Source organism: Myotis yumanensis, unplaced genomic scaffold (assembly GCF_028538775.1).
Source record: "Myotis yumanensis isolate MYYU_CA2020_CCGP unplaced genomic scaffold, mMyoYum1.0.hap1 SCAF_9, whole genome shotgun sequence".
Taxonomy (NCBI): Eukaryota; Metazoa; Chordata; class Mammalia; order Chiroptera; family Vespertilionidae; genus Myotis; species Myotis yumanensis.
Genome location: NW_027223760.1, coordinates 29379759 through 29403744, shown reverse-complemented (window position 1 = coordinate 29403744; position 23986 = coordinate 29379759). Strand labels below are relative to the sequence as shown.

Genomic DNA, 23986 nt, shown 5'->3' with positions numbered 1-23986 from the left:
CTCCTCAGTTGAGTCTTCCCAGAGGCATGAGTGATGAGGCTTGAGATGGTATTTCTCTAATACTTTTCCCATTGTAGCCCACACTCATAGGGGTTGGAGTTCCTAAGCCCAATGAGAAATAAGTACACACATGCTTTGCCTGGCATGAAGTCCAGCTAGCATGTCAGTCTCAGTGCTTTGACCAGAACCTGATATTAGATACTTAGGGAGTTTCTCTTCCACCTCCAGTATCTGCTGCAAAGATTGTATCACAGGATGCAGCTCTCTATCAAAACTGAAGGACACCAAGGAATTTATTAATTCCTTCTGGGAGAGTGCTTATATTTCCAGTTCTCTTGGTTAGATTTTGTAAACAAGTTGTTTTAATAGTTGTGCTCATGAGAAAAAACTTCAGATTCCTGTAATCACCCCAACGTTACTCACAGGCAAACAGTTCCCATGGTCACATCTTATACCCTCCCTGCTTCACCAGGATCTCTGATGGACCTGAGAGAAAGACGGTGGAGATAGTGAAGCAAACCCATTCCTTCTGTTTGAAAATAAAATATTATTATGCTTTACAGTCCAAGGATCACTGCCTTTTTGATAAGTGGCAATTTTTCAACTTTTAGCACGATAGCCAAATAGTGGGAACTGTATCACACTTGATTTTAGTATTCATCAACCTGATAGGCATTGCCAACTTCATGCTTAACTTCAATCTGTTTATTTAGGAGTATGGATGTAAAATCTTTGGACATAATCAGCCTAATTCACCAGGTTCCTTAACAGCTACGCACTTCAGCTCATCTATTTTTATTGTTGTTTGTTTTAATATTTTTAGTTACTGATACAATCTATATTAACCTGTGTATTCGGGGAAAATCATCTTTGCAGAACGACTCATCTATGATAAATGATAGAAACCCTTTAAATTATACTGCTCCTGAAGTCAGAGATAAGTACATGGGAAGCCTGGCCCTTTCTGTGCTCTATAGATAGGTCTGAGCAGTTTGAATTCACATAAACTTCTTTTAAAAGCAAAGAAAGATTTTGCACTGTGCTAAAGATCAAGAACACTCCTCCTAGTCTTGAAGCCTGAATCTCTCTTAAAGTTTTAGTGGGTTTTTTGTTTTTAATTTGGGTCAAGTCTTTCCTGTGGCTTCATATGAGTTTTAAATCCTAAAAACTGTTTTTTTTTAAAAAAATCTGACCATAAAGATGCCTTTAATGACAAGGCTTCTGAGAAATCAGGGGCCCTTTCTTGTCAAGGCACATGATGGAAATTGTATGTGGCCTATTTGCTTACTTGTCCTTTCTCTCCCCTCTGCTGTGTCTTCTTCATTGGATATTTATGGTGAGCCGTGGGGTCCCCCATCAGGAGGACAGCCCCAGAACAGGATTCCAGGGAGATTATGCTCCCAGCCACCACATTCAGCAACATATTTCTCTTCTAAGGACTCTTTTCAAACCGGGCTGGGGCCTGGGGGCATGTGATGTGTGCTATGTTCTGAAAAACCACAGGAGGCTTGAATTTTTTCCTCCTGCATCTTCTTTGGGACTTCTTGTCTCAAATTCACAACATGCTGCTTTCCTTTATGAAAAACTGGAATTTGGGCATTTGGAGGGTTGAAAAGAGGAGGAGGAAGGGACAGGGTGGGGAGAGGAAGATGCAGAGGGATTCCAGCTGAGAACCCCCCCAGCGGTTCCTGCTTTTCAACTCCTTTCAACCATCTTTTTAACCCGCTCCCTCCTCCCTGGTTTTACCCTGGAAAGGACTTTTGTGTGGTTTGTCTTTTACCACCCTGCACATGTTTGCTCTTTTGTGTGTGTTTTTCTCCCCACTCCCATCCTGTTGCCCCCTACTGTGTTTCCTGATAGAAATCTCACTCATGCATTTCTCTTTTGATTTCAATGGCTTATTTTGTCTTCCCTCTGTTTCTGCCTTCAGTCTTTCTTTTCTTTTTTTACCCCCCTTTTTCTGCCTCTGGTTCCCTGAGAGAAACGACCACCATCCCGCTGGGACAGGATGATGGTGCCGTTAGAGTTCCCAGTGCCAGCTCTCCCCAAATCTGCGCAGCTTTTGTCCTGGGCCACTGGAGGATTTGGAATGGTCTGCTGGCAGCGTCAGGGAGACTAATGGGAAATGAGGTCCGAACAGAGAGAGGCCGTGGGGAGGTGGAAGGAATAGCAAAGGGGATTTGGATGCCTTGGTGTGGGAAGCAAATTAAAAGATGCACGTGACAAAGTCATATCATATATAATAAAGTGCAATGTGGATAAAGCTGCATCCCTAAGAACCAGGGTATGCAGTGGAAGAGCCTATGGGGTGGACACTGGGCAGCGGGCCTGCATTTTGGAAGGTTTGACTACTCACTACACAGTTTACATTCTTGTGTTGGGAGATCTGCAAGCTTTCCTTCCTTTCCTATTCCCTGGCCTTCACCCGCAAACACTAATATGGCTATCCTCATATTTTTCTTTCTCTCATTTTTCAGACCATTTCCCATAAAGCACAGTCTCTTGAATCCATGTTCCATTTATGGATCTTTCTCTGAGAAGAAACAAGAATTTGGTTAGGATCCACATTAATTTTAAAATATCATTTATTCATTCATTCACTTGAAAAATTAATTCTCTCCTCCCCACTCTTGAGAAAAAATGTTATAGTAACAATCACTGCTAATCTTTATTATTCTAAACTAGAGGCCTGGATTATGAAAATCCGTGCACTTTCGGGGGGCAGAGAGGGTGTCCCTTAGCCTGGCCTACACCCTCTCTCAGTCCAGGAGCCCTCGGGGGATGTCCGACTGACAACTTAGGCCTGCTCCCCCAAGCCAATCACCACTGCTGCTGGTGGCCTCCCTCCACCACTGGCGCCGCCCCCCACCCTCCTATTGCCGTCCCCTCCCTCTGCCCACTGGCGCCCACCTTGGCTGGTGTGGCGCTGCCCGCTCACCAGCCCTGCCCCCTGCCAACCGATCATTCTGCTGTTTGGTTGATTTGCAAATTAGGTTTTTATTATATAGGATGCTTTATATGTATGAACACATTGCATTCTTACAATAGCTCTACACAGTTTGCTCTCTTTTTTTTTTTTAATATATTTTATTGATTTTTTACAGAGAGGAAGGGAGAGAGATAGAGAGTTAGAAACATCGATGAGAGAGAAACATCGATCAGCTGCCTCCTGCACATCTCCCACCGGGGACGTGCCGGCAACCCAGATACATGCCCTTGACCGGAATCGAACCTGGGACCCTTCAGTCCGCAAGCCGACGCTCTATCCACTGAGCCAAACCGGTTTCGGCCACAGTTTGCTCTCTTATCTCTATTTGACAGGTGGTAAAAACTGAAGCATAGTGAAATTTGGTTAGTTGTCAAAACTCACACATAATATAAGATGTGGTCTCTGCCCTCCATGTTCCTAAGACCCAGCAAAGGGCAGTGAAACATGGACAAACAACCACAATGCTGAGTTGTTTGACATGAGTGTCCTGTGCAGGGTACCAGTGATGACTGGTGCAGGGCTGTGGAAGGGCAGTGATTGCCTCCCTCTCAAAACTTCATGGGGACATTCCCCATATCCCTTCAATGGGGTTAAGAGTTGTTTCTGGTGCAGGTCAGCTGTGGGATGGAGTGTGCACCTTGTAGTGAGCCCTGGAAGGGACAGAGAGCCAAGGTTCCCTTCTATATCCAGGGAACAATTGTGAGCTCTTTACTGACAATGTAATGGTATTCCTCCAAACTCCTCAGGGGAGACAGCATGGTATCCACAGTCAGAACATATGTTCACATAAAATGCAAAAGAAGCCCACACCCATATGTTCCCCTTTGGTATCTATTATTTTCTCTCTTTCTCCTGTTCTTTCCCTTATTAGTGAGACTCAAATTAACTTTCCAAAAATCACAGATGCTCTTATTATCTACTTTTTTTCAGAATTTTTGTGGTCTGTTTTGATTAATTTTGTTTCTCTGCAATGCTGGGAAGGTGTGTTGATGGGAGAAGTAGGAAGGTTTGGGTTAAGTTCATTATTCCAGAGAAATTCCCAAAACCTCTAACTGGAGTTTCTTTAGATATTGATTAAGAACAAATGTATCTTGTTTTAGCATGGGTGCCTCTTTCTTGCACCTCCATCAGCCACAGAAGATGAGGGGAGAAAGGAAAAATGACAAGCAGCCTCAGGCAGGCCTACTCAGAATGGGTTGACTGGCTCTGGGCTGGCTGCATGTACGGTGACTCTTGTCAGAATGTGAGGAACAAGGGCCTTTCTCGTCCTTGTCCACCCTTGCAGGGTGCCAAATAGTTGCAGTTTTAGCGCAGATGAAACTGCTCAGGGTCCTGTCTCTTACATGGAGAATGGGACCCTAGAAGCCATGAACCCATCATAGTCTCAGCTCTGAGTGCTGAATAAGGAGGGAAATGGGCAAGGCCTAACTATGCAATTCGCAGCAATGATGGGAACACACTGCTACCGAGGTTGGATGGCTTGTGTTCATAGGAGTCCTTTAAAAATAGATGGCTTGAGAAGTTTGCTGAAGGTGACAGGGGTTCTTTAAAAGCACACACCCTTAGAACACTGCTCCTGACCTCATGGAAAGTGTCCTGTTGGCAATTGAATCGGCCTGGAGTCCTTGGTTCTCAGGACATAAAATTCTAGTCCACAGGTGGCTCTATATACTAGTATAAGTAGGAGTGAAGTGGCCCTTTTATATAGCTTTCCTTCACTGACGTTCCAACATCTTGACGTGGTGTGACCTGCTGTGTCATGTCAGAGAATAGGACACAAACTTTAGGCCATGTGCGTCGTGTGCCAGCTACTGTCTTAAGCACGTAACTTTTATTAACTTCTGAAACCTCACTGCACTCCTGTGAGATACATATTATTATCAGTCTTTCTTTACATGTGAGAAATAAAATGAAAGTGCCCAAGATCTACTTAAGTGGCAGCTAGAGCTGAATTGTAAACCTTTGATCCTGACCACTGTACTCTGCTGCTTTGCACTTCTTTGGTGGGGGATGTGAGAGGGTCATCATTCACCTTTCCTTAGAACCACAGGACTGAGGAACAGAAATGAATGAGTTAAATCTTTGTTGAATCCTTAATGTAGGGTAGATTCTCAAGCAATGTGAAAAGTAAAAGTATTCTTATACTCAAGGGATTTAGAAGAATGGATTTAAGAGGACAAGACATTCAACAACAAAATCAAATACATGGTACAAGGGTAGACCCAAGTAAGTTTTACAAGAGTTCAGAAAAGGGATAGATTCCTTCTGCCAAAGGTGGTCTTTTCAGAGGCCTTGTCAGAGACTAGGCTTTACAAATGTTTAAGATTTAGGTGTGAGACTAGAAAAGGAAGACTTCTCAGTAAGGACAGGGAAGGGAACAAGCCCTGAGAAATATGTGGGTGATGGAGAAGTGACCACTTTGGAACATTGGGAACAAATGGAGGAAAGGTAGTTCCAAGTGAAGACTATGAACTTCAATGTTTAAATGCTTGGAAGTAAGCAATAAATATGACAGATTGAAAACCTGGAAATCTAAATAACGTAAGAGCTTTTTAGTCTTCTTCGTAATCGTTTCTTCACGCTAATTATATTCCAGGCAGAGACCTATGAGGAGGCCTGTTTGTGGAATAGGACAAATAGGGAGACAAACAGGACAGAAGTGGTGTCGGAAGGTTTGCCTGGCCTTGACGACCAATGGATGTGAAAGAGAGGAAGCCAAGATGATGATGTAGCTCTTGGGTGACTTGTGAAAGTCCCATCACACGTGTCATCTTCTCCTTCCTCAATGACCTTCATGGTTAGAAAGTCCTAACCTCCTCTTCTCCTTCTTCTGATGAGGTGGCAAGTAATCACATAAGTAAATTTTCAATGATAACGATATCCAACAACACAGAGAGCAAATCAACAGGATCACATTTCTAAGGACTAAAATGCTCAACACCTAGAACCGTGTTTGCCACTTTCAAGTACATTTGATTCATTCATTCAACCAAACATTTAGGCATCTGCTTGGCACCAGGCTCTATGCAGTCACAAGGCCACCAACTCAAGGGGCTTATGAGAATCTAGTTGTGAAGAGAGAAATCAGCAAGTGATTTTAATACGGTTTAAATGTTATATATCCACACTTGTCTGGGACAGTCTCAATGGGATACATTATATTAATTTCCCAATTATAGGACACAAAGGGTGGGAGAACATTTGGTGCAGTATTTGGAGTGGGGTCATAGTTGGCGTCATGGAGGAAATGGTCTCAGCAGGCTGCATAGGGTAAGGGATTTAGGGAGGGCTGGGGAGGAAGGCAGTGGTGCTGCAAGTCGGAAGGTGGGCATTCCAACCAGTGTGTGCAGACTGAATGAATTCATTAGTGAAAATATAAAACATTGCTAATGTGCAAACTCATAGAACATATCAGTTCATAATGAAGCTTCTATCATTTGATATTTATGCAGAACATTTCTTCCAGGTGTTGGAAGGGAAATTTTGTAAAAAATAGAATTTCACCCTATTTTTAAAATAAGGCTATTGGACCACATGGTATCTATTGTCTCTTGTCGCTTTACTGTTATATTGCACAAGACCCTATCCCAAACTACCTGCCACTGGAGAATGAGAAACAATCTACAAAGCTCAGCTGATTGTCCCCTTCCTCCCAAGGGAGCCACTTAATTATTTCTCACTTCGTCTATTCCAGTTGATTTTATTTCTTTGACTTAATTGAAAGCTTCCGGAAGGAAAGCGGAGGCCATGCCACGCTTTTGTGGCTCCCATTCTGCACATCTCAGCTGGCGGTGATTGGGAGATTGGTGGGGAGGAGGAGGCCCATTATCCCTCTCACAAGTGCTCTTTCTTATGCAGCTTTCCAAGGCATTTTAATTGTGACTATAGATTTTCTTATTAATAGTTTTTTTAAACTTACGTTTGATGGGCATGCCTTGCTTTCCTCCTGTTTAGGACCTTCCGAGTTATTGGATATGGCAGACAGTGAAACGTGAGTCTCACTTTTATTACATAGTCCAGATTATTCTTCAGAACGTATCTAGGAGAAAAATGTCATGTCTAGAGCATACAGTAGATAATTTTCATGTCAGTGATAAAACATCCACTTTCTATTGTATTTATAACTGTGCGGGGCTAATCTTCTAAATAAAAAATAAAAGTCACAATAAAAGTTGATGGCAAGTATCATAATGGTTACACCCTCAGTCATTGAGATTCATCATTTAGAGGTTCCTACAAGCAGTATACTTCTACACTGGTGCTGAGAAGTCTAAAAAAATACATTTAGCGCTTTTTTTTTTTTAACTCTTTGCTAACTGGGGTTTGTGAGAAAATTAAACCCTAATGCTCTCTTGCATGTAATGAAACTTCTTTGCTAAGTCTAGAATGGAACAATGCCTATAATACAGCCACCAGAGAACTGAGAATATGGTAACTCCAATCATTTTCATGTTCCGAAGTTCAGATGAGGATCTGGGATGATCCCCAAACTGATAATTTTTTCTTTCAACTTCCCCCCATCCCTAGGGTAGCAAAATAGCTACTATTCTCCAAACAAGAACAAAGAAAGGCTAAGCATCTAACCCTGAAAACCATATAGAAGCACTAGAGAACTCCAAAGAAATTCAAAAGGAGAAAAAGAATGGGCGGGGCTGGAGTGGGATGGGGAAGGGAGCGGAAGTGGGGATGGTGGAGGAAAACAGACACAAATAGAATGAAAGACGGGGGTGGAGGGGAGTAGCCATGAGTTAGTTACCCGTCACTGAAGAAACTGCCCATTGCTATGCGGAGCTTGTCCACATACTGCACATCCCATAGGACAGGCACCACTGACCCCAGTTCCCTGCTCTAAGGTCTGCATTTGATTTTCCACGAAACACTTTAGCATTAAGTATCTTTTCAGTCTTGGATTCCAAATGGGAAAAATCCTCCTCCTTTTCTGCCTATTAAAGGAGCAGAAATAACCACTTTCTCATGCCCACTTCCCACAATGACTGGCTGGCTGGTCTTGGGCCTGCTGCCGACTGGGGAAAGCTCTAGTTCTGAGCTCTCTCCCCAAGTCTCTCTGTGCCTCCCAGATCCCCTGTGGCTGCCCCTCTCCTTCCACCTGCCCCTGGAGTTGAATCCAGTAGGTAGGCCAGAGTGAGTGTTAGCCTGGTTCCTTGCAGTTGAGTTCCCAGGAGTTATTCCTGTGATGGGTCTGAGGGGCGCTGGTTCCCCATCGCTGTTCCCTCTGAGCTTCATCTAGCATCCCTCACACGCAGCATATCCATACAGAGCGTTGTTCCCAGTGTTCAGATACAGCCACACACATCAGTCTAACAGTGCCATGAAGTCCTGCCTAAATGAAACATTAGTAGTTGACGACAAAATCGCTCAGCCGAATTAACCAACACTGTTTAAAAAAAGAGGCTGGAGTCAGATATTGTGGTTACAGGATGACTAACGCAAGCACTTTCGGCTCCCTTCCCCCACCTCCCCCAAATGGGCCCTGCCTGCAGCAAGGTCTCAGCCTCAGACAGAGAAAGAACATCAGCAGCAGGGGTAGGATGAAACCACCCCCTCCCAGCAGCCTCCACCCCCACCCCGGCCCCCAGCCCCTTTATGGGTGGTTTCCATTTCATCTTTGATTTAGGGGTGAGACTGCACTGCACAAGGCTGCCTGCCAGCGGAACCGGGCTGTGTGCCAGCTTCTGGTGGACGCAGGAGCATCTCTGAGAAAGACGGACTCCAAGGTAACTTGATGAGTGAGTGCAAACATCCACCCACTGGGCAACATCGCAGGCGCTGTGGCCTTCACTTATGCCCACAGCAGAGGCATCCTTTCTGTGCCTATGGAAGTGCCGGGGGGCTCTGGAAAAAGGAGGAAAAAATAAAGTGCTTCATTTAGAGAAACTGCAGTTTAAATGTATAAGCACAAAGGGAGGGTGTGTGCTCGCCTATGGGGCTTTATAAACCTCTGAAGGACGCGCTGGCCTTGGGATTTGGGGTTCTCCTCCTGCCGAATGCCAGCAGCCAGGCTGCCGAGAGGTGAGATCCAAAGCCCTGGGAGAGGGGTCAGGCTTATGTTCACAGACATTGACCTAGCCTTGGAGAAGACCCTTTGGGATTTCTCCTTCATCTGCTTAATCCAGTGTAGCTTAAAATCTGTGATTTATGTGGCCCCATTTCGGGGTGCCAAAGTGATTTCCAGTCACTTCCAAGATGGGAGGTCGGGCTGCACCATGGGTCATTCCAAGTTACAGAGAGCAGTCAAGGAAAGGGCTGAGAGCTGGCGTAAAGGAGGAGGTATAGCTGAGTAGCATTGACCTACGAATACGGCCCATGAGAGAGAGCAGAGTTAATACCAATCAACCCCGTAGAGGAGCCTGGTCAGCTCTGAGAATTTTCAAGCACCCTGGGGAGACTCCAAGAAAAGACAAGCCACTTAACTCAGAGGGTGGCAGAGAAGAATTTGAATATATGTAGATGAGGACAAACAAAAGATGGCGGGAGACCTGGCCCCTGAGCAGATTGCTCTGTGTCATCTTTCTAAGTTTCTGTATCAGATGAATGGGCTCCATGTTCCTTGAGGTTTCTTCCTACTTTATTTTATGTATGTGTGTGTATTTTTCCAAAACACAAACAGCTGTATTATTTTTGTGATTATAAATAGAGTGTGTTCTCACATAGAAAACTCGAGCCATGCAAACAATACAGGAAAGTAGAAATAGCTAGAAAATTCTACATTCTAGACGTATATGTTATTAAAATTTTAATGATCTCACTTCACATGTAAGTATGTCTATTTTTCTCTCTCATTATTTTAAGTTGATAAAGTCAGACTGTACATGCTAGCGTATGACTGAAGTTTACACCCAACATTCTGTTCTAGAGATCTTACCATACAAAGTACTATCCCTATGCTTCATCCTTTTCAGGGAGCCTCTGTTTTTCCATTTTTGTAATTTGATGCTAGGTGAGAGCATCACATATGATCATCATGACTGAATCTCCTGGGGTTTTTTGGAGAGAAGCAATATCTTGAGAATTTCTCTTAATAGAGAACAGTTCCTTTAAAAAAAATCTCAAAGGCCCACCCTTGTCCATCTCCCTGAATATTTAGAAACTATAGAAATTCCAACTTCATTAACATTGAAGTAAGCACAAGATAGTCTATTAATACCATAAACAAGTGGGATAAAATTATAATAGTAATGTTAAGCTAGTGGATAAATATTAAATCCCATCTAAAGTAAAATTTTAGAAAGAGCCCAGAGCCACTATTATTTCCTTTTTATCCTCTGCCCTGCATCCCCTAGAAGCTACTAGAAACAGGCTTCATTGAGATTGACACTATCCATTGTGTTAACTGATCTGAAGGCTAAAGTTTTTGATAATTTTTGTCATACTTATGTGCATTTATGCATAGAGCTATTTCCTCAGTACAATGATCATGCCTCTACCTTTTCCTTAGAACTTAATATCACTTATTTAAATAGATAAGACTATATTATTAAACAAAAATTTTAAAAAGTTTCAAGGAGTGTCAAGTAATATCCAGAAGCATTCAAAAGAATGAGACCTTCCCTCCATTTACTACTGATTTCCATTCAAAAATATCGTGTGTGTGTGTGTGTGTGTACTTACAAATACACATATAGCATTAAAATAGGCTGCAATACATTATATAATCATTCAACATGATGCAGAAGAATGACATAAAAATGTTTGACATATTATTAAGTGAAAAAGCATGTTAAACCACAGTATATAAATATGGCTTAATTTTGATAAAAATAATTATGTATACAGCTATAGAAAAAGAAAAATAGTTACTCCACAGAAGGTTAACAGTGGTTATCTTAGTGTTCTGGAATATATTTTTATTTCTTTTTTATGCTCTTCTACTTTTCCAAAATTTCTTTAATCAACACCCATCAATTTTATAGTCAGAAATTAACTCACTCTTTGGAGAGATGAGAATGTTATAAATAGGGGAGAGAATCTTGAAAACCAGCAAAGAAACCTTTTTAGATTGTTATGACCATCCCTTCTCAGAGTTAGTATAACAGAAAGAGTCCTAAACTAGACGTCGAATGCCTGCTCCCCTGTTTATCTAGTGAATAATTTCTCTATACCTGCTTCCAGAGAGGGTCTGGGCTCCAGAACTCACTGTGCTAAGTTTCCTGCTGTGCTCTCAGTTAGACTCTGGTCCTATGATTAGACTCTATGCTTTCTTAGAGGGAACCCCCCCCTGTCCACAAGGATGGTCTCTTTCTCGTGAGCATATGTATCTCGCTTCCATCAGATAATAGCTTGAAAAGTGTCTTGTTAGCTCTGAAACAGTAACATGGAAAGATCCTTATTACCGCGTCATCTTTGAGTATCTCTGTTCCTGTGGATCTTTAAAAAAATCTCATCCCAGGTGTGTGTGTGTTTCTTTCCTTTTTACCTGCAGGGTAAGACACCTCAAGACAGAGCTCAGCAGGCTGGGGACCCTGATTTGGCTGCTTACCTCGAAAGCCGTCAGAACTATAAGATCATTGGCCACGAGGACCTGGAAACTACTGTTTGACCCTGGTAGACGGGCAAAGAGAACCTGAGCGAGCATATCACCTGGGCCCTCCCGGCGATCGGGCAGCTCCCCTGGAAGAAGCTGATGGAATCCATAAATCTGTCTCTCTCCTGCAAGCATCTGAGGCCATGCCACCAGTTTTTAAGGGCTACCGAGATGTACAACAGAATGGAATAGCCCACAGAGGACGAGGCAGGATACCTGGAGATTGGTGGAAAATGAGTTCCACAAAATTTGATCTTTATTGCTTCCAGCAAGTAGCATGAACTTCTGTGTTCACCTGTATCATTTATTTTAAAGATTCAAAGGATGTTCCTATAAATGGCACTGCTCCCTTCTCCCCTATGCATTCACCTTCCCCTGTACCGCACCATTCTGCCTGTAACCACCCAGAAAAAAATTCGATACGATCTGTTCTCTTTACATTCAGTCTTTGAAGACCACAAGACTGACTGAAGGTCTTTTGAAACCCTCTGGTTGTCCTGCAGAAATGTAACTGTAAAACTCTTCCATTTCCAAGACTAAATATACCAGGATGACTTAGTGACTTTTTTTGCATGTCACCCCTCCCTGCTCATTTCTTTTTCATCCTCTGGGAGCTGGGAGTTGCCACATGGATAATGTCAACTTGTGCATTGTATCTCTGAGGTATGGCGGGGTGGCATGGGAGTCTCCTGTTATCAGGGGGACCTCAGAGAGGTAACCCAGGGGTTGGCCCCATGTGCGGGCCTGTTACTGATGGCCACAAAGGCCAGGTTCAGCTTGGGCTGTTTGGACAGCTCCGTACTGCCCAGGTGTAGCCATCTTTGCCTTTTGCTGCCAAAGAGGTGAGCAATGGACTAAGCCAAGGCCCGTAGCTAGTCTGCAGAAGCACTTAACTTTAAGTGCTGTTTCAACTGCAGAGCAGAAAACCACGTGTGGGAACTGTGGCTACAGGAAATGGAGCTCGGTGCCAGCGTTCACTTCTAGGCTTTTTTGAGTGATAATGGAAAGCAGGCTAATGGACTTGAAATAAAACAGCAGAAGCAAAAGTAGCAACATATGTCAAAATAACTCACTTAAGTAAGAAAACAGTCACTGGAACTTTGCACAGAGGCTAATAAGTACAGACTCTTGGGTACAGTGGCGAGAGGGGCCCATTTAGGTTTTCCTTCTAAGTTTCTGGTTTTCATTACCCCAAGTTCGCCCTATGCCAAGGACAGAGCCTTGCTGTGTGAGTTTCACTGCCAGATTTCCAGGATGTGTGGCGCTTTCTGATGGATGCCTCCACCTACTCCTGGTCAGCTCCCAAGGTCATACCTGATAGCAGTATAGCCCCATGTTACATGTACGGGGTAATCTATTATTTTCTCTATTTTCTTCTGCTAGAAAGTTCTTAGTACAAACCTCTGTGGGAGCGCAGCCAGGAATGTTTCTCTGGCCGTGGAATTGTAGCTTCTAATCCTGCCACAGAGCAGTTGAAACCTACAGGTACTTCTATTAGCGACATTGTGACAATTACAATATTAGGAGACGAAGACTTCTAATTTCTGGTGAAAATGTCTACATGACTTGGGTGTAAGTCAGAAATGAACGTGGGTGATCGAGGGTTTTGCTTCACTCTCAGACATAAGCATCATGCTTCCTGACTATTTCTGCATGTGAGCGCACACGATTGTTTCTCTATGTTTAATTTAAAGGTCCAGCAGCGCCGTGCTGCTGATCTGAATCACATTTCGGTCACATCTCATTTTGAAAGCACAAATATGATATACTGTTAAGTAGGAATAACCTCTCCGTGGATGGGGCTTAGTCGTTTCGAAATCAAACGGCTGGCATTATTTTCAGCTGTGGGAGGAAGGGTTGGTTGCGAGTAATCTATTTCCACAGATCAGTCTTAGAAATGGAACTATATTTTGGGTTTTATGGTGAGGGGAGGAGGAGCTGCAGTAGATTGTTTCCAGAAGCTGGAAAAAATTATGCTCCAGGAGAATTTAATCACTGGGCTTCTGCTGGGAGTTTTTCAATTGGTGGATCTGTCCAGGAGATGTTGTGATGACAGAAATATAATCCTTCAAACAGACTGAAATCTGGCTTTGGATGGTGCCTTCCATTCCCAAGATTGAGCCAAACACTTGGCCACGCAGTCCGTTACCCAGCTGCCATTGCTGGGATGAAGGACTATTTTCACCAACTACCATCTCATATTTCTCTGTAATGCTTCAAAGCAGCCCAGAGAAAATTTAGGGTACAGGTGGCTAGGGGCCAATTCAAATAGCTCCAAGTGAAGTAACAAGTCAACCCCCGGAATGAAAATTGATGATGTACTGACTGCTGTAGGAGTCTTGGAACATTTGGAAATCGTTCAAAAAAAAAAAAAAAAAGTCTTAGAGTCCTACATTATTGGTGGAGAACGATATATGACCAAGGCGAATATCTCTTTGAGAAAAGCAAACACCCCCAGGACTTGGGCTTAAAAAGAAAAACATTAAAAATGAGCAAAAACAGTTACATATTTAATGGTTTCAATATTGCATCTGCCTCCTGTAGCATTTTATTTTTTAATTGATCATTGCATGGAACAGTCCTGGGCTTTAGAAAGAGCAGAGGGCCTATGCTCCAGGAGTTTTCAACTCAGCTTAGATATATGGTATCCCCCTTTTAATGGGCCCTCAGGAAAAATAGAGGCAAAGAGGCTGTCCCTGGTCTGAAAAGCCACATTTACAAGACAATAAAACTGTATACCTGTAGAAATAGCATTTTCTACAAAACCTACTGAAACTACTGCTGAGAGCGGCCAACATTCAGCTGACATGAGCTGGGGCCTGTCTGCCTTTGGATTCCCTGTTTAGATTAGCCTGATAGAGGGCTGAGAAATGGAGAGTTATTAAAAAGCAACATGATAGTCATTTTTGAAGCCCTATGTTCCAGTTTTACACAACTAATAAAATAGAACCCAGTTAAGCTGTGCTTTGTCCCAGTCAAGGGTGTGACAAAGCACAGAAGCCAAGGAGGAAAGAAGCACCATGGTTGGGGATTTCTCTGAGCGCTCCCGTTACCTCTACGGAGGTTACAACCTAAATCCGATGCAATTCCTGAAACGGAAAGGAGCTGGCAAGCACAGTCGTGAAATGAGTGGTGACTGATGGGAATCCCACGATCCCCACGGCTCCCCGTCTTTCTAATCGCTGGCTTCGGTGCTTAGGCAGATCTGTTTGCCCTGAAAGATACTCAACAGGTAGTTAATTTTCATTTGGACCAAGTGACAGTTTCTTTGCTGAAAGGATTTCTGAAGTTTATTTACTAGATTCTCAAAATATCCGGGTCATAGAAAATGTGGGGCAGCAGTTTTATTTTTTCCCATGCCAACTTTATTTAAAAATATATATTTTTTAAGCTGTGAAAGTAGAACCTCCTTTTTATAAAAGGTTCTAAGACCATAGATGAGTATCACAGGCAAAGCCCAGGGTGTAGTGACTTCTGCCCCACTTTCTGGCGATCAATAGTATTTACCTAATAAACATGTAGACATTGCTGCTTGTATGTCCTATCAGTAATACTCTGTGCATATGCCGGCCCACCCCAAACACATAGAAATATATTTGTACACATATATGTGTCTGTATACTATACACACATATATTGCATAGGTTAAAAGAGAGAAAACATTTTAGAAGCATCCCAATCATCTGTATATAGTTATCACCCACAGTCAGAGATAAGGTACCAGAGAATTTCCATGTATTCATTATTGTTTCTACTGGGACTAAGCTTAGTTTTATGACTGTATGGGCCTTCAGTTGCACATGGCATTTGCTGGTGCCTGTGCCATAAAATCCACGACCAAGAGGTCTTGCCATTATTTATGCTGCCTTCCATGAAGCAGAAAGCCTACCCGAGCCAAGAAACTTATCTAGGCTATTGTGGGTCTCAAGTTGAGAGTTTCTTTCGATGTGATGCCTGCACGCTTCCCAAGCTGCGTTTCAGGACTGATACTCAGGAGGTTGCCTACTGACACCGGATGAGGACAAGCTATTGCCCGGAAGGTGTAGTAACTTGGATGTGGGCTGGAGTCTGAGTAGCTTGGCTTCCTTTCTGTGGGAGTAGCTAATGAAATCACTGGAATTGCGTGCTATTTTATGCAATTGCACTATTTCAAAGTAAAATTGATCATTGTGAAAATGGCTCATCATAACCATCAAGTAAAAGGACCAATCGCTCTCCTTAAATGGATTATTTTCATTTTGGAAAAAATAAAGTAGAACATCCATTAAATTAGAGAGTTTTTCTAACTGAGCTTAAACATTTATTTACTCTAAAATAGCTTCTGCACATGTTTTATAGAACCATCTCTGAATCGACTTTTTCATTCTCCGAATTCCATATTCAGCTGACTGATTGGGGGTCCTAGAGTTTTTTTCTCTGCCAAGCCACTCACTGGCTTTGACGCCATCATCCCTCTTCTGGGTCCTGGTCATCAGTCATCGCCAGTCCTTCCAATTGTCTGACCGTGGCAATAGTCCTGCTCCCAGGCTTTCTGCCTCTACCTTCATCGATTTTTTTCCATGCACATACCCAAATCCTCCTCAGCTATTATGCTCAAAATGGATCAAAATAAAATCACCCTCTGGGACAAATATCCATTTTGCTTGAAGGACAAAAAAATATCCACTGACCTTGATGATCTTATAGAATTCCAACCAGCCTTATTCTGAGAAGTAAGCTGCCAGAGAGGTTTAGCAAATTTCTGTTTTAGTCACACCAGGGGAGTTCACAATTATGGCAACTTCTTCCACATTGAATGATGTAAATAATGTGCCCCCTTAAAGTCACCTGAATGACTGGATTATATATGGGTTGTGCCCCTGTGACCATCTGTGGAGTCTAGGCTGTCTCCCCATAGTGTAATGAAAATCCTGAAAATAGGATTCTAAGCTAGGCGTTGTACCCTTGGACCACCTGCTCTCCCAGGATACTGGGAGTCACTGAATTGGTCCCAAAAAGAAGCAGAAAAAAAAAGAATTTAAGGCTGTTGAAGCATTACTTATTTTTTCTCTTTTTTTCCATCACCAGTTCTCCCCACCTCCTCTTCAACCTCCAATTCTTCCTGCAATTACCACACTGTTGTTCATGTCCATGAGTTCTTTCCCTTTTTTCTTTTTTGCTCAATCCCTTCACCAACTCCCGCCCCCCCCCCCCCCCGCCCCAGAGCTGTCCACCTGTACTCTGTCTATGAGTCTGTCTCTATTTTGCTTGTTTAATCATGTTTGTGAACCAATCGTACATTTGTGCGTTTAATCATTTATTTTAAATATATATATTTATCACATACTCTGATGCAGGCACCATACTAAGGACCTAAGAATGAATACGAGAAGCAAAACTGTATACTAAGGATTTAAAAATGAATGCGAGAAACAAATTCCACCGGGCGGAAAACCCCAGGGTTCTTGGGGAGCATGTGCTGGGGGCTCAATTAAGGCTTTATTGTGCTGGTCACTCTTTAGCCAGCAATGTTTTACTTCTATGAAATATGAAATGAGAATAGTAATATGCAAGAGAATGATATTTTGCATTTTTTTCCTTGGAGTCTTGGTACTGTTCTTAAAATTGTATTTGAAACCAAGACTTTAGGATGAAACTTAGAAACACTACTAAAATGAGAGCTAACACTCATGTATCTTATATCTCAAGGACATCATTAGAAACAATAGGCAAAAATTACAATAGGTTTGGATTAAATATAAAGAAGATGAAGTATAAATATTGTCAAAGAGTGAAGTGAGCATCCTTACAGAGTTATGGACGTTCGGCCAGTGGGGATATTTAAACTGGACACATGACCACCCTGAGGGATGTTGGGACTAGGGACCTGTGATCTGAGGGAGCTGGAATTAGATTCTGTGAGTTTTTCTTTTAAAATAACTTTGTAAAATGGCAGGATTTATTTGAAAAATGTATGAACATCTTGACTTTTAATCTTTGGAACGTCACTTTGTGAGAGGATTTAAAATTCGGGGGAGAATGACCTTTAGTTGTAATTTAAAACATTTTTAAACCAACTAAGCATAACTATATGAGCTATTGAAAAGAAGGCATACTTGGGTAAAACTTACTCCAAAGTACTTGTGGAGCATTGTGGACTTTGATGAGTATTCTTAGGCATCCTTAAGTCCTATCAGAAATCTGCTTCACTGTCTGTCCATCTAAAGGGAAAAAAAAGTGCTGTGATTTGATATTCTTAGAATTAAATGTAACCTAATAGAACCACAGAAGAAAACTATGCCTAAAAGATATTTGGAAGCCAAGTCCATGTACTTGAAAAGCAATCATGGAAAATGCCTTGGCTCCTACTACTGGCGTGCTAATCGCGAGGGGTAACTTACCCATAGAAATAAAAAAAGTGATGATTCTAGGTATTCTCCAGTTTCCAAACTTTCAATATTTTGAGCCAAATGGCATCTGAAATTGGAGCCTTTGGTGATGGGAACAACTTGTTTCCAATATTTAAGTAAAACACATATAATTTTCAATAGAAAGTAGCTTAACTCAAATCTATACTGTTTATTATAACCATTCCAGTATTTTTTAAATGTTAGTGCTTTAATATTTTGATGTTTGTTTGTTTGTTGACACTTTTGGGCTTCATTACCAACTCATAAGGTGGATGAGGCTGATAATACATTTTGGATGAATAAATGGGACATCAGAACAGTGAATACAATTTGCACAGCTTTGTATCATAATTGGTAGAATTGCAACCAGAACTATGATTGTTAGAAACTACAGACTAACATGCATGCAATAGATGTTTTCTAAGTAAATAATTTCCCATCATTGCCTTCTATATTGTTTTATATCAATCGTTCTGATTTCCATAAATTAGAAGACTACTTACCTATGATCCCACAGTAAGAGTTGGTTTAAACTGAGAGGGAATGTGAAGTTACAAACTCAGAGTGTTTGCTATTAGAGACTTATCATCTTGCATATATTCAAAGTAAAAAAAGGTTAAAACATGTTTTGGTACCAGGATGGATTTCACAAGAAGAAATTAACATTAAACATGATTTACTGGCTTTTCTACATTTGTGACTCTCAGCATTTAAAAAAGTTAGTACTGCAGGTCCTTGAATAATGTTGTTTGTTTCAATGTTGTTTTGTTATAACATTGATGAGATGCCATAGTCTATGGTACAATTGGTTTCATTATACATTGTTTCACTTAAAGTCGTTGAACCTATCATTGATGTTAAGTGAGGACTTACTGAATTGTTTTCTCTCCTTGGCAGTCACTATTGGAATGATGCTATTTCATAATGATGCACCAAAGAGCCTTGAAATGGTCTTTTCACTCAAGACTCAATAGCTCTAAGTCTGTGACTGGGTTTGCAAACCTAAGTGTGTCATCCACGGTCACATACATGGAGGCCTAATACACCTGGTGGAGTTGTGTTGTACCTGAAGTGGAAAGAACAAACTGGCCTGAGATATTCTTCCATTCTGAATCTCACACTCTACCAGGCATCTCTAGGGGCAGAGAGGTGAACCTGTAGGGGAGGGGTGTTTGATATGGAAAGGAGCTACTATTAAATTAGAATAGGAATGTTTGGAGGAGGTAAGTAGGGCTGTTAGATTCAAGTTCTGGATGGCAGATGATTTGCAGACTAAAACAAGAGCGGGAAGGCCAGGCACAGGATGAAAAGAAGTAGCTTTAACACTTACAGAAAGATTTATTTATTTTTTCCTAAATAATACACCCAGAAAAAATGGAGTGGACTTTCTAAAAAACAAAGGGAGCTCATAGCAGCCAGTATTTCTTCTAGTGTTTAAGTGAAAATGGAGCAGCTGAATCAGGAATTGTGTAAAAAGAATTCCTTATTTAGGAGGGAGCTTAGACTAAAGACTTCTGTGATATTTTCCAGATTTAATCTCCATGACTTTGGACTGGAACACAACTCAGTCAGAGCCCCCTTTTCTCCCTCCCCCACTCCTCCCACCAGTTTCCTGCTATCTAGATGGCTATGAAAGTGTTTCTGTTTAAATTGGGCTCTAATTGTTTTTTAAAAACATGTATTTTTATTGATTTCAGAAAAGACGGGAGAGGGAGAGAGAGACAGAAACATCAATGGTGAGAGAGAATCATTGATTGGCTGCCTCTTACACACCCCACACTGGGGACTGAGCCCACAACCCAGACACATACTATGATCGAAATCGAACCGTGACCTCCTGGCTCATCAGTTGATGCTCAACCACTGAGCCACGACAGCCAGGCTGGGCTACAGTTTTAATTGCCCAACTTTCCTTCCATAATGATTAGGCCTGAGTCTTACATTACAAGTTGGCTAGATGGGGGAGGGAGTCACTCTTAAGACAGTCTGAAAAAGTGGGCCCATCCCTGGAGTCGAGCTCAGGGAGCTGCTTCCAACCCTTCTCCCTCACCCCATTCCATGCCCCTGGCTTGGGAAGATAAAGGAAGAGCAGTGATGGGGAAAGGAAAAAAGATTCTCAAGAGCAGTACAAGAATAAGGCTCTAGTCTTAACACAAATTGCCATGGCAACCGATAAATAAATAATATATGCTCTCAGCTAACTTTGATCTTCATGAAAAGCAAATCCAGAAGATATAAGAAAAGACTGGACTTGTTCAGCGTGGCTTCAAGGAGTATCATTATGAAATTTTCAATATATGCACCTTAGAAGAATTGGATTATTTATGGAATTTAGGGGAAAATAGGGCTCTACTAATTGAAGAATTTTCTAATAGAAATTTATAAAGAACTGAGTTGTTGTTTTTCTTTTTTGAAGAAGTTTTTTTTCAAAAGTCCTCATAAAAAGTTATACCTATCCACAGACTTGTGTTGGTCTATACTAGTATTTAAATTAGAAAAATATAAGGACAATTTAGTGAGTTCTTCAGAAATCTAAATATGTTCAATCCTAATGACTTTAAAGCCTATGTATGGCTTTCTTATTTGAGGGTTTACATATAACATTTCTTCTTTAAAATTAGAGAAAGAGGAGATGTTTACAAATTGTCTTTACTTAGAAAAATGAACAGATGATAGCCCTAAAATTGTTTATTCTATTTTTTGTTTTAAATGTATGGGTAATTCTTTCAAATATGCTGGTGAGATTTATCACTTTTAAGATACCTTCTAGCTTTGATATTTACTGCACCTTGTATGATGAATACGAATGGTTCCTGACCTTTTGGGTTTTATTAACAATAAAAATATTTATTCCCCTCCCCCATTTGTTGGACTGAGGCTCTGACCACATGAATAATTTCCAGTGCAACTAGAACCGAAATAGATGCTTACTAACATTCTGATTGTGGGATGGGAAGTCCAGGGTTCTTGCCACCCGGGGAAATAAGATTTGAAATTTTAATAGATAAAATAACCTGGTAAAATTAGAATCTTTTGTAAAACACATCTTTGAAAAGCAAAGCTAGGTTCTGAATTAGTCTTCATAAAGGTAGCAAGGCTGTTTTCTATTTAAATTATCAAAGGTTAAGTGGGCAACCATGCCTTTGAATACTGTATGGACCATTGCTGATTGAAAGTGAGGAAATCCATTCCTGTAAGTCATTAAGGCATAGAGAGGACGATCTCAGTCCTATAAGAATGACTGTATTTCATTTTGATTTCTGAGTGGGAAAAGGGTCCAGCCATCCAGAGTTCCTAGATGGCGGTGGGTAGTCCATTTTCAAAGGCAACATCTGTACAAAGAGTTTCAGACACGGTATAAAGGGCTCTTTCATAGTTTCTGATTCTGCCCTTTCACATCCCAGAGCCATGATTTTGCAAAGCTGCCAGCTGGCAGGTGGAATAAAAAAAAAAAAGTAGTAGCTGTGGCAACAGGATGAAGTTTCATTTCCAGGTAAAGTGAGAGCCAGAAAAATATGAAATGGAGGGAGGGGGGGTGGGAAGGGTGGGGTGGGGAAGGGAAGAATGGAGAATTTTTGTAACAAAGTCATAAAGTATTTTTCCCTAATTTTCTTGCATTTCCTATTTATATAAAGTATCTTGATCACTGTGTTGCTCTACAGAGATTTTCAATGGAATTAATTTGAGAGACTGAATTAATCTCTGAAAAAGACTTTGACTAGTTACTTTTTTGGATACTTTTTCTGTATTGTGAATTGTGTGGAAATGTACAGAATAAAAATTAAGAAATGTAATTAGTTTATTTTCTTCTGTTACTGACTGCTAGATCTAGTTGGTGTGAATACCATGCTTAATGGTGGATAAATTAGATTTTTCAAAACCAGGAGGTAAGCAAAGAGTTGGCGGTTAGGGAAGTCTGAAACTAAAAGGGATCACTGATAAGGCAGAATTTTTTCTTTAAACTTTATTGTTGAAAGTATTACAGATGTCCCCCTCTGCCCCCAACTGCTCCTCAGAATTTTTTTTAAAAACACTTCTCCTGCCCTGACTGGTTTGGCTCAGTGGATGGAGCGTTGGCCTGCGGACTAAAGGGTCCCAGGTTCGATTCCGGTCAGGGGCATGTACCTGGGTTGCGGGCACATCCCTAGTGGGAGGTGTGCAGGAGGCAGCTGATCGATGTTTCTCTCTCATCAATGTTTCTGACTCTCTGTCCCTCTGTCTTCCTCTCTGTAAAAAATCAATAAAATATATATTTTTTAAAACAAAAACAAAAAAAAACACTTCTCCTGTCAAGATGGACTAACAGAGGCCAGATTTACCCTCCCATCTAAATAAAAAGTTACATGTAATAAAACAATAATTGTTAAGACCTGAGGTAACAAAGACAAAAAACAAGTAATCCCTGAGAGATGGAAATCAAATAAGATAAGCTCTGTGATTACATTTTACAGACGTAAGAGAGTTTCCAGGTGGTGGCGCGGGAGTGGGATGGTGGGGAATTGAAACAGTCTGGCAGATTTCCTGAGTTGGGGAGATAGAACTGAGAGTTGGGGAGACCAAGGCAGCTAGAGCTCATAGAGAAGAGTGTCAGAGAGGATTGCACAGAGAAATAATCCTACAGACCTGCACAGAACCCCCTTAAGTATTAAGTAAAATACGTATGTGAGGACACTACTTGAGTCGGGAGAGAGTACCATGCAAAATACTTAGAAGGAACAATGAGCAGCTCACACAAGGCTGAGAATAATGCCCGTTGCCATTCCCCACACTGCACCCTCACCAGTGACTCTACCCACAGCTTTGATTTATTAATAGAGCATGACACTCTCTGTTTTCCCTCTCCAGCCCCATTTCCTCCCCATCTCCGGCCACAGAGCTAATCACTGTGATGGTTTTGTTGTGAATCTCAGCACATCCCCACCTTTGTTCCTTTATTCCACTTCTCAACTTCTGTTAACTATATTTCCTGTCACAGCTGCAAATCTTCACATTTTATCTTGTACCGATATTAAAAGCTCTATGTGTTGTCAAGATTTTTATACTAAGGGTTGGAAGCCAAGAACATGGAGTTGCATTGGCATAGCACATTAATGTGTATACAGACGCAAACAGTGTGTGACAATTACATTTTTTCATTGTCCATGGCCCCAATGCCAATGAAACAGTATTCCTATCATCTGAATCAAATAATTTCCCTTTTATTTTATTTTATTTTATTTTATTTTATTTTATTTTTTTGCATTTCTCTGCTTCATGTTTGACTGATAGTTTTTATGAATTTCTTTCTCTTGGTGTTGGTTATCTTTCTTTGTTCTTGTCGAAAGATAAAACACACACATTTTTTCAGTATGTTACTAGTATCATTTAGCTCCCTCATCAATTTTGTAATCCATTCTAGTCTTTCTCCCAAAAGGATTTTTCTTAGTGTCCACTGGCTTCTGGTTCTAATACTGATGAATTATTCCCCAGGCATGCCATACAATTATCACCTTATGGCTTTCTTTAGATTTCTTTCTCTTTTTTCTTTCATTTTAGATAAATTCCTTAATTATGTACATCTGTTTCTTTTATTTTTCTACTTCTTCTTTAGAATTCTGCATTATCACTTCTTCACTCACACATTTCTTAGTTTCTTGATTTGCTGGAGTAGAGTCACAAATTGCTGATTAAAACTCAGCACTTGGGAATAAAAATTTTGAGTTCTTGCATGTCTGAAAATGTCTATCTTATCTTTTATTTAGAGTTCGTCTGTCTTTGAAATTCTGGTTCCAACTTTATTTTTTATTAGAACTCTGGAGAATCATAATGTGGAAAAAACAAGGCCCAGGAGTTTTTTTGTGAAAACTAGAAGTCCATTCACAGATAGATTAAAATCACAGAGTCACATGTTATGGTAGCAAAAAAAGACTCTAGAAGTCATGTCAAACAATTTTATTTTGGAGATGTGCAAACTGTGCCTTAAAGAGAGTAAAATATTACCCAAGATCACACAGCTAACCAGTGACAGGGAGATGTCACCAAAGTTCAGGAACTCCTCTCTGAGTGCCATGTTCAAATGGTTTAGAG

The 23986-nt window shown here is 41.2% G+C and overlaps 1 protein-coding gene across 4 annotated transcripts in view; it reads left to right on the top strand.

Annotated features, from left to right (window-relative positions):
• The window catches only part of DGKI (diacylglycerol kinase iota), a 410881-nt gene extending 389441 nt beyond the window's left edge, over window positions 1–21440 (top strand). For all 4 annotated transcript variants that reach the window (XM_070423975.1, XM_070423977.1, XM_070423979.1 and 1 more), the window contains 3 exons: window positions 6944–6980; window positions 8625–8724; window positions 11430–21440. In XM_070423975.1, the coding sequence (XP_070280076.1) occupies window positions 6944–6980; window positions 8625–8724; window positions 11430–11546 (254 nt within the window). In that variant the 3' untranslated portion in view covers window positions 11547–21440. The remainder of the gene's footprint in view (window positions 1–6943; window positions 6981–8624; window positions 8725–11429) is intronic.
• The last annotated feature ends 2546 nt before the right edge of the window (window positions 21441–23986 follow it).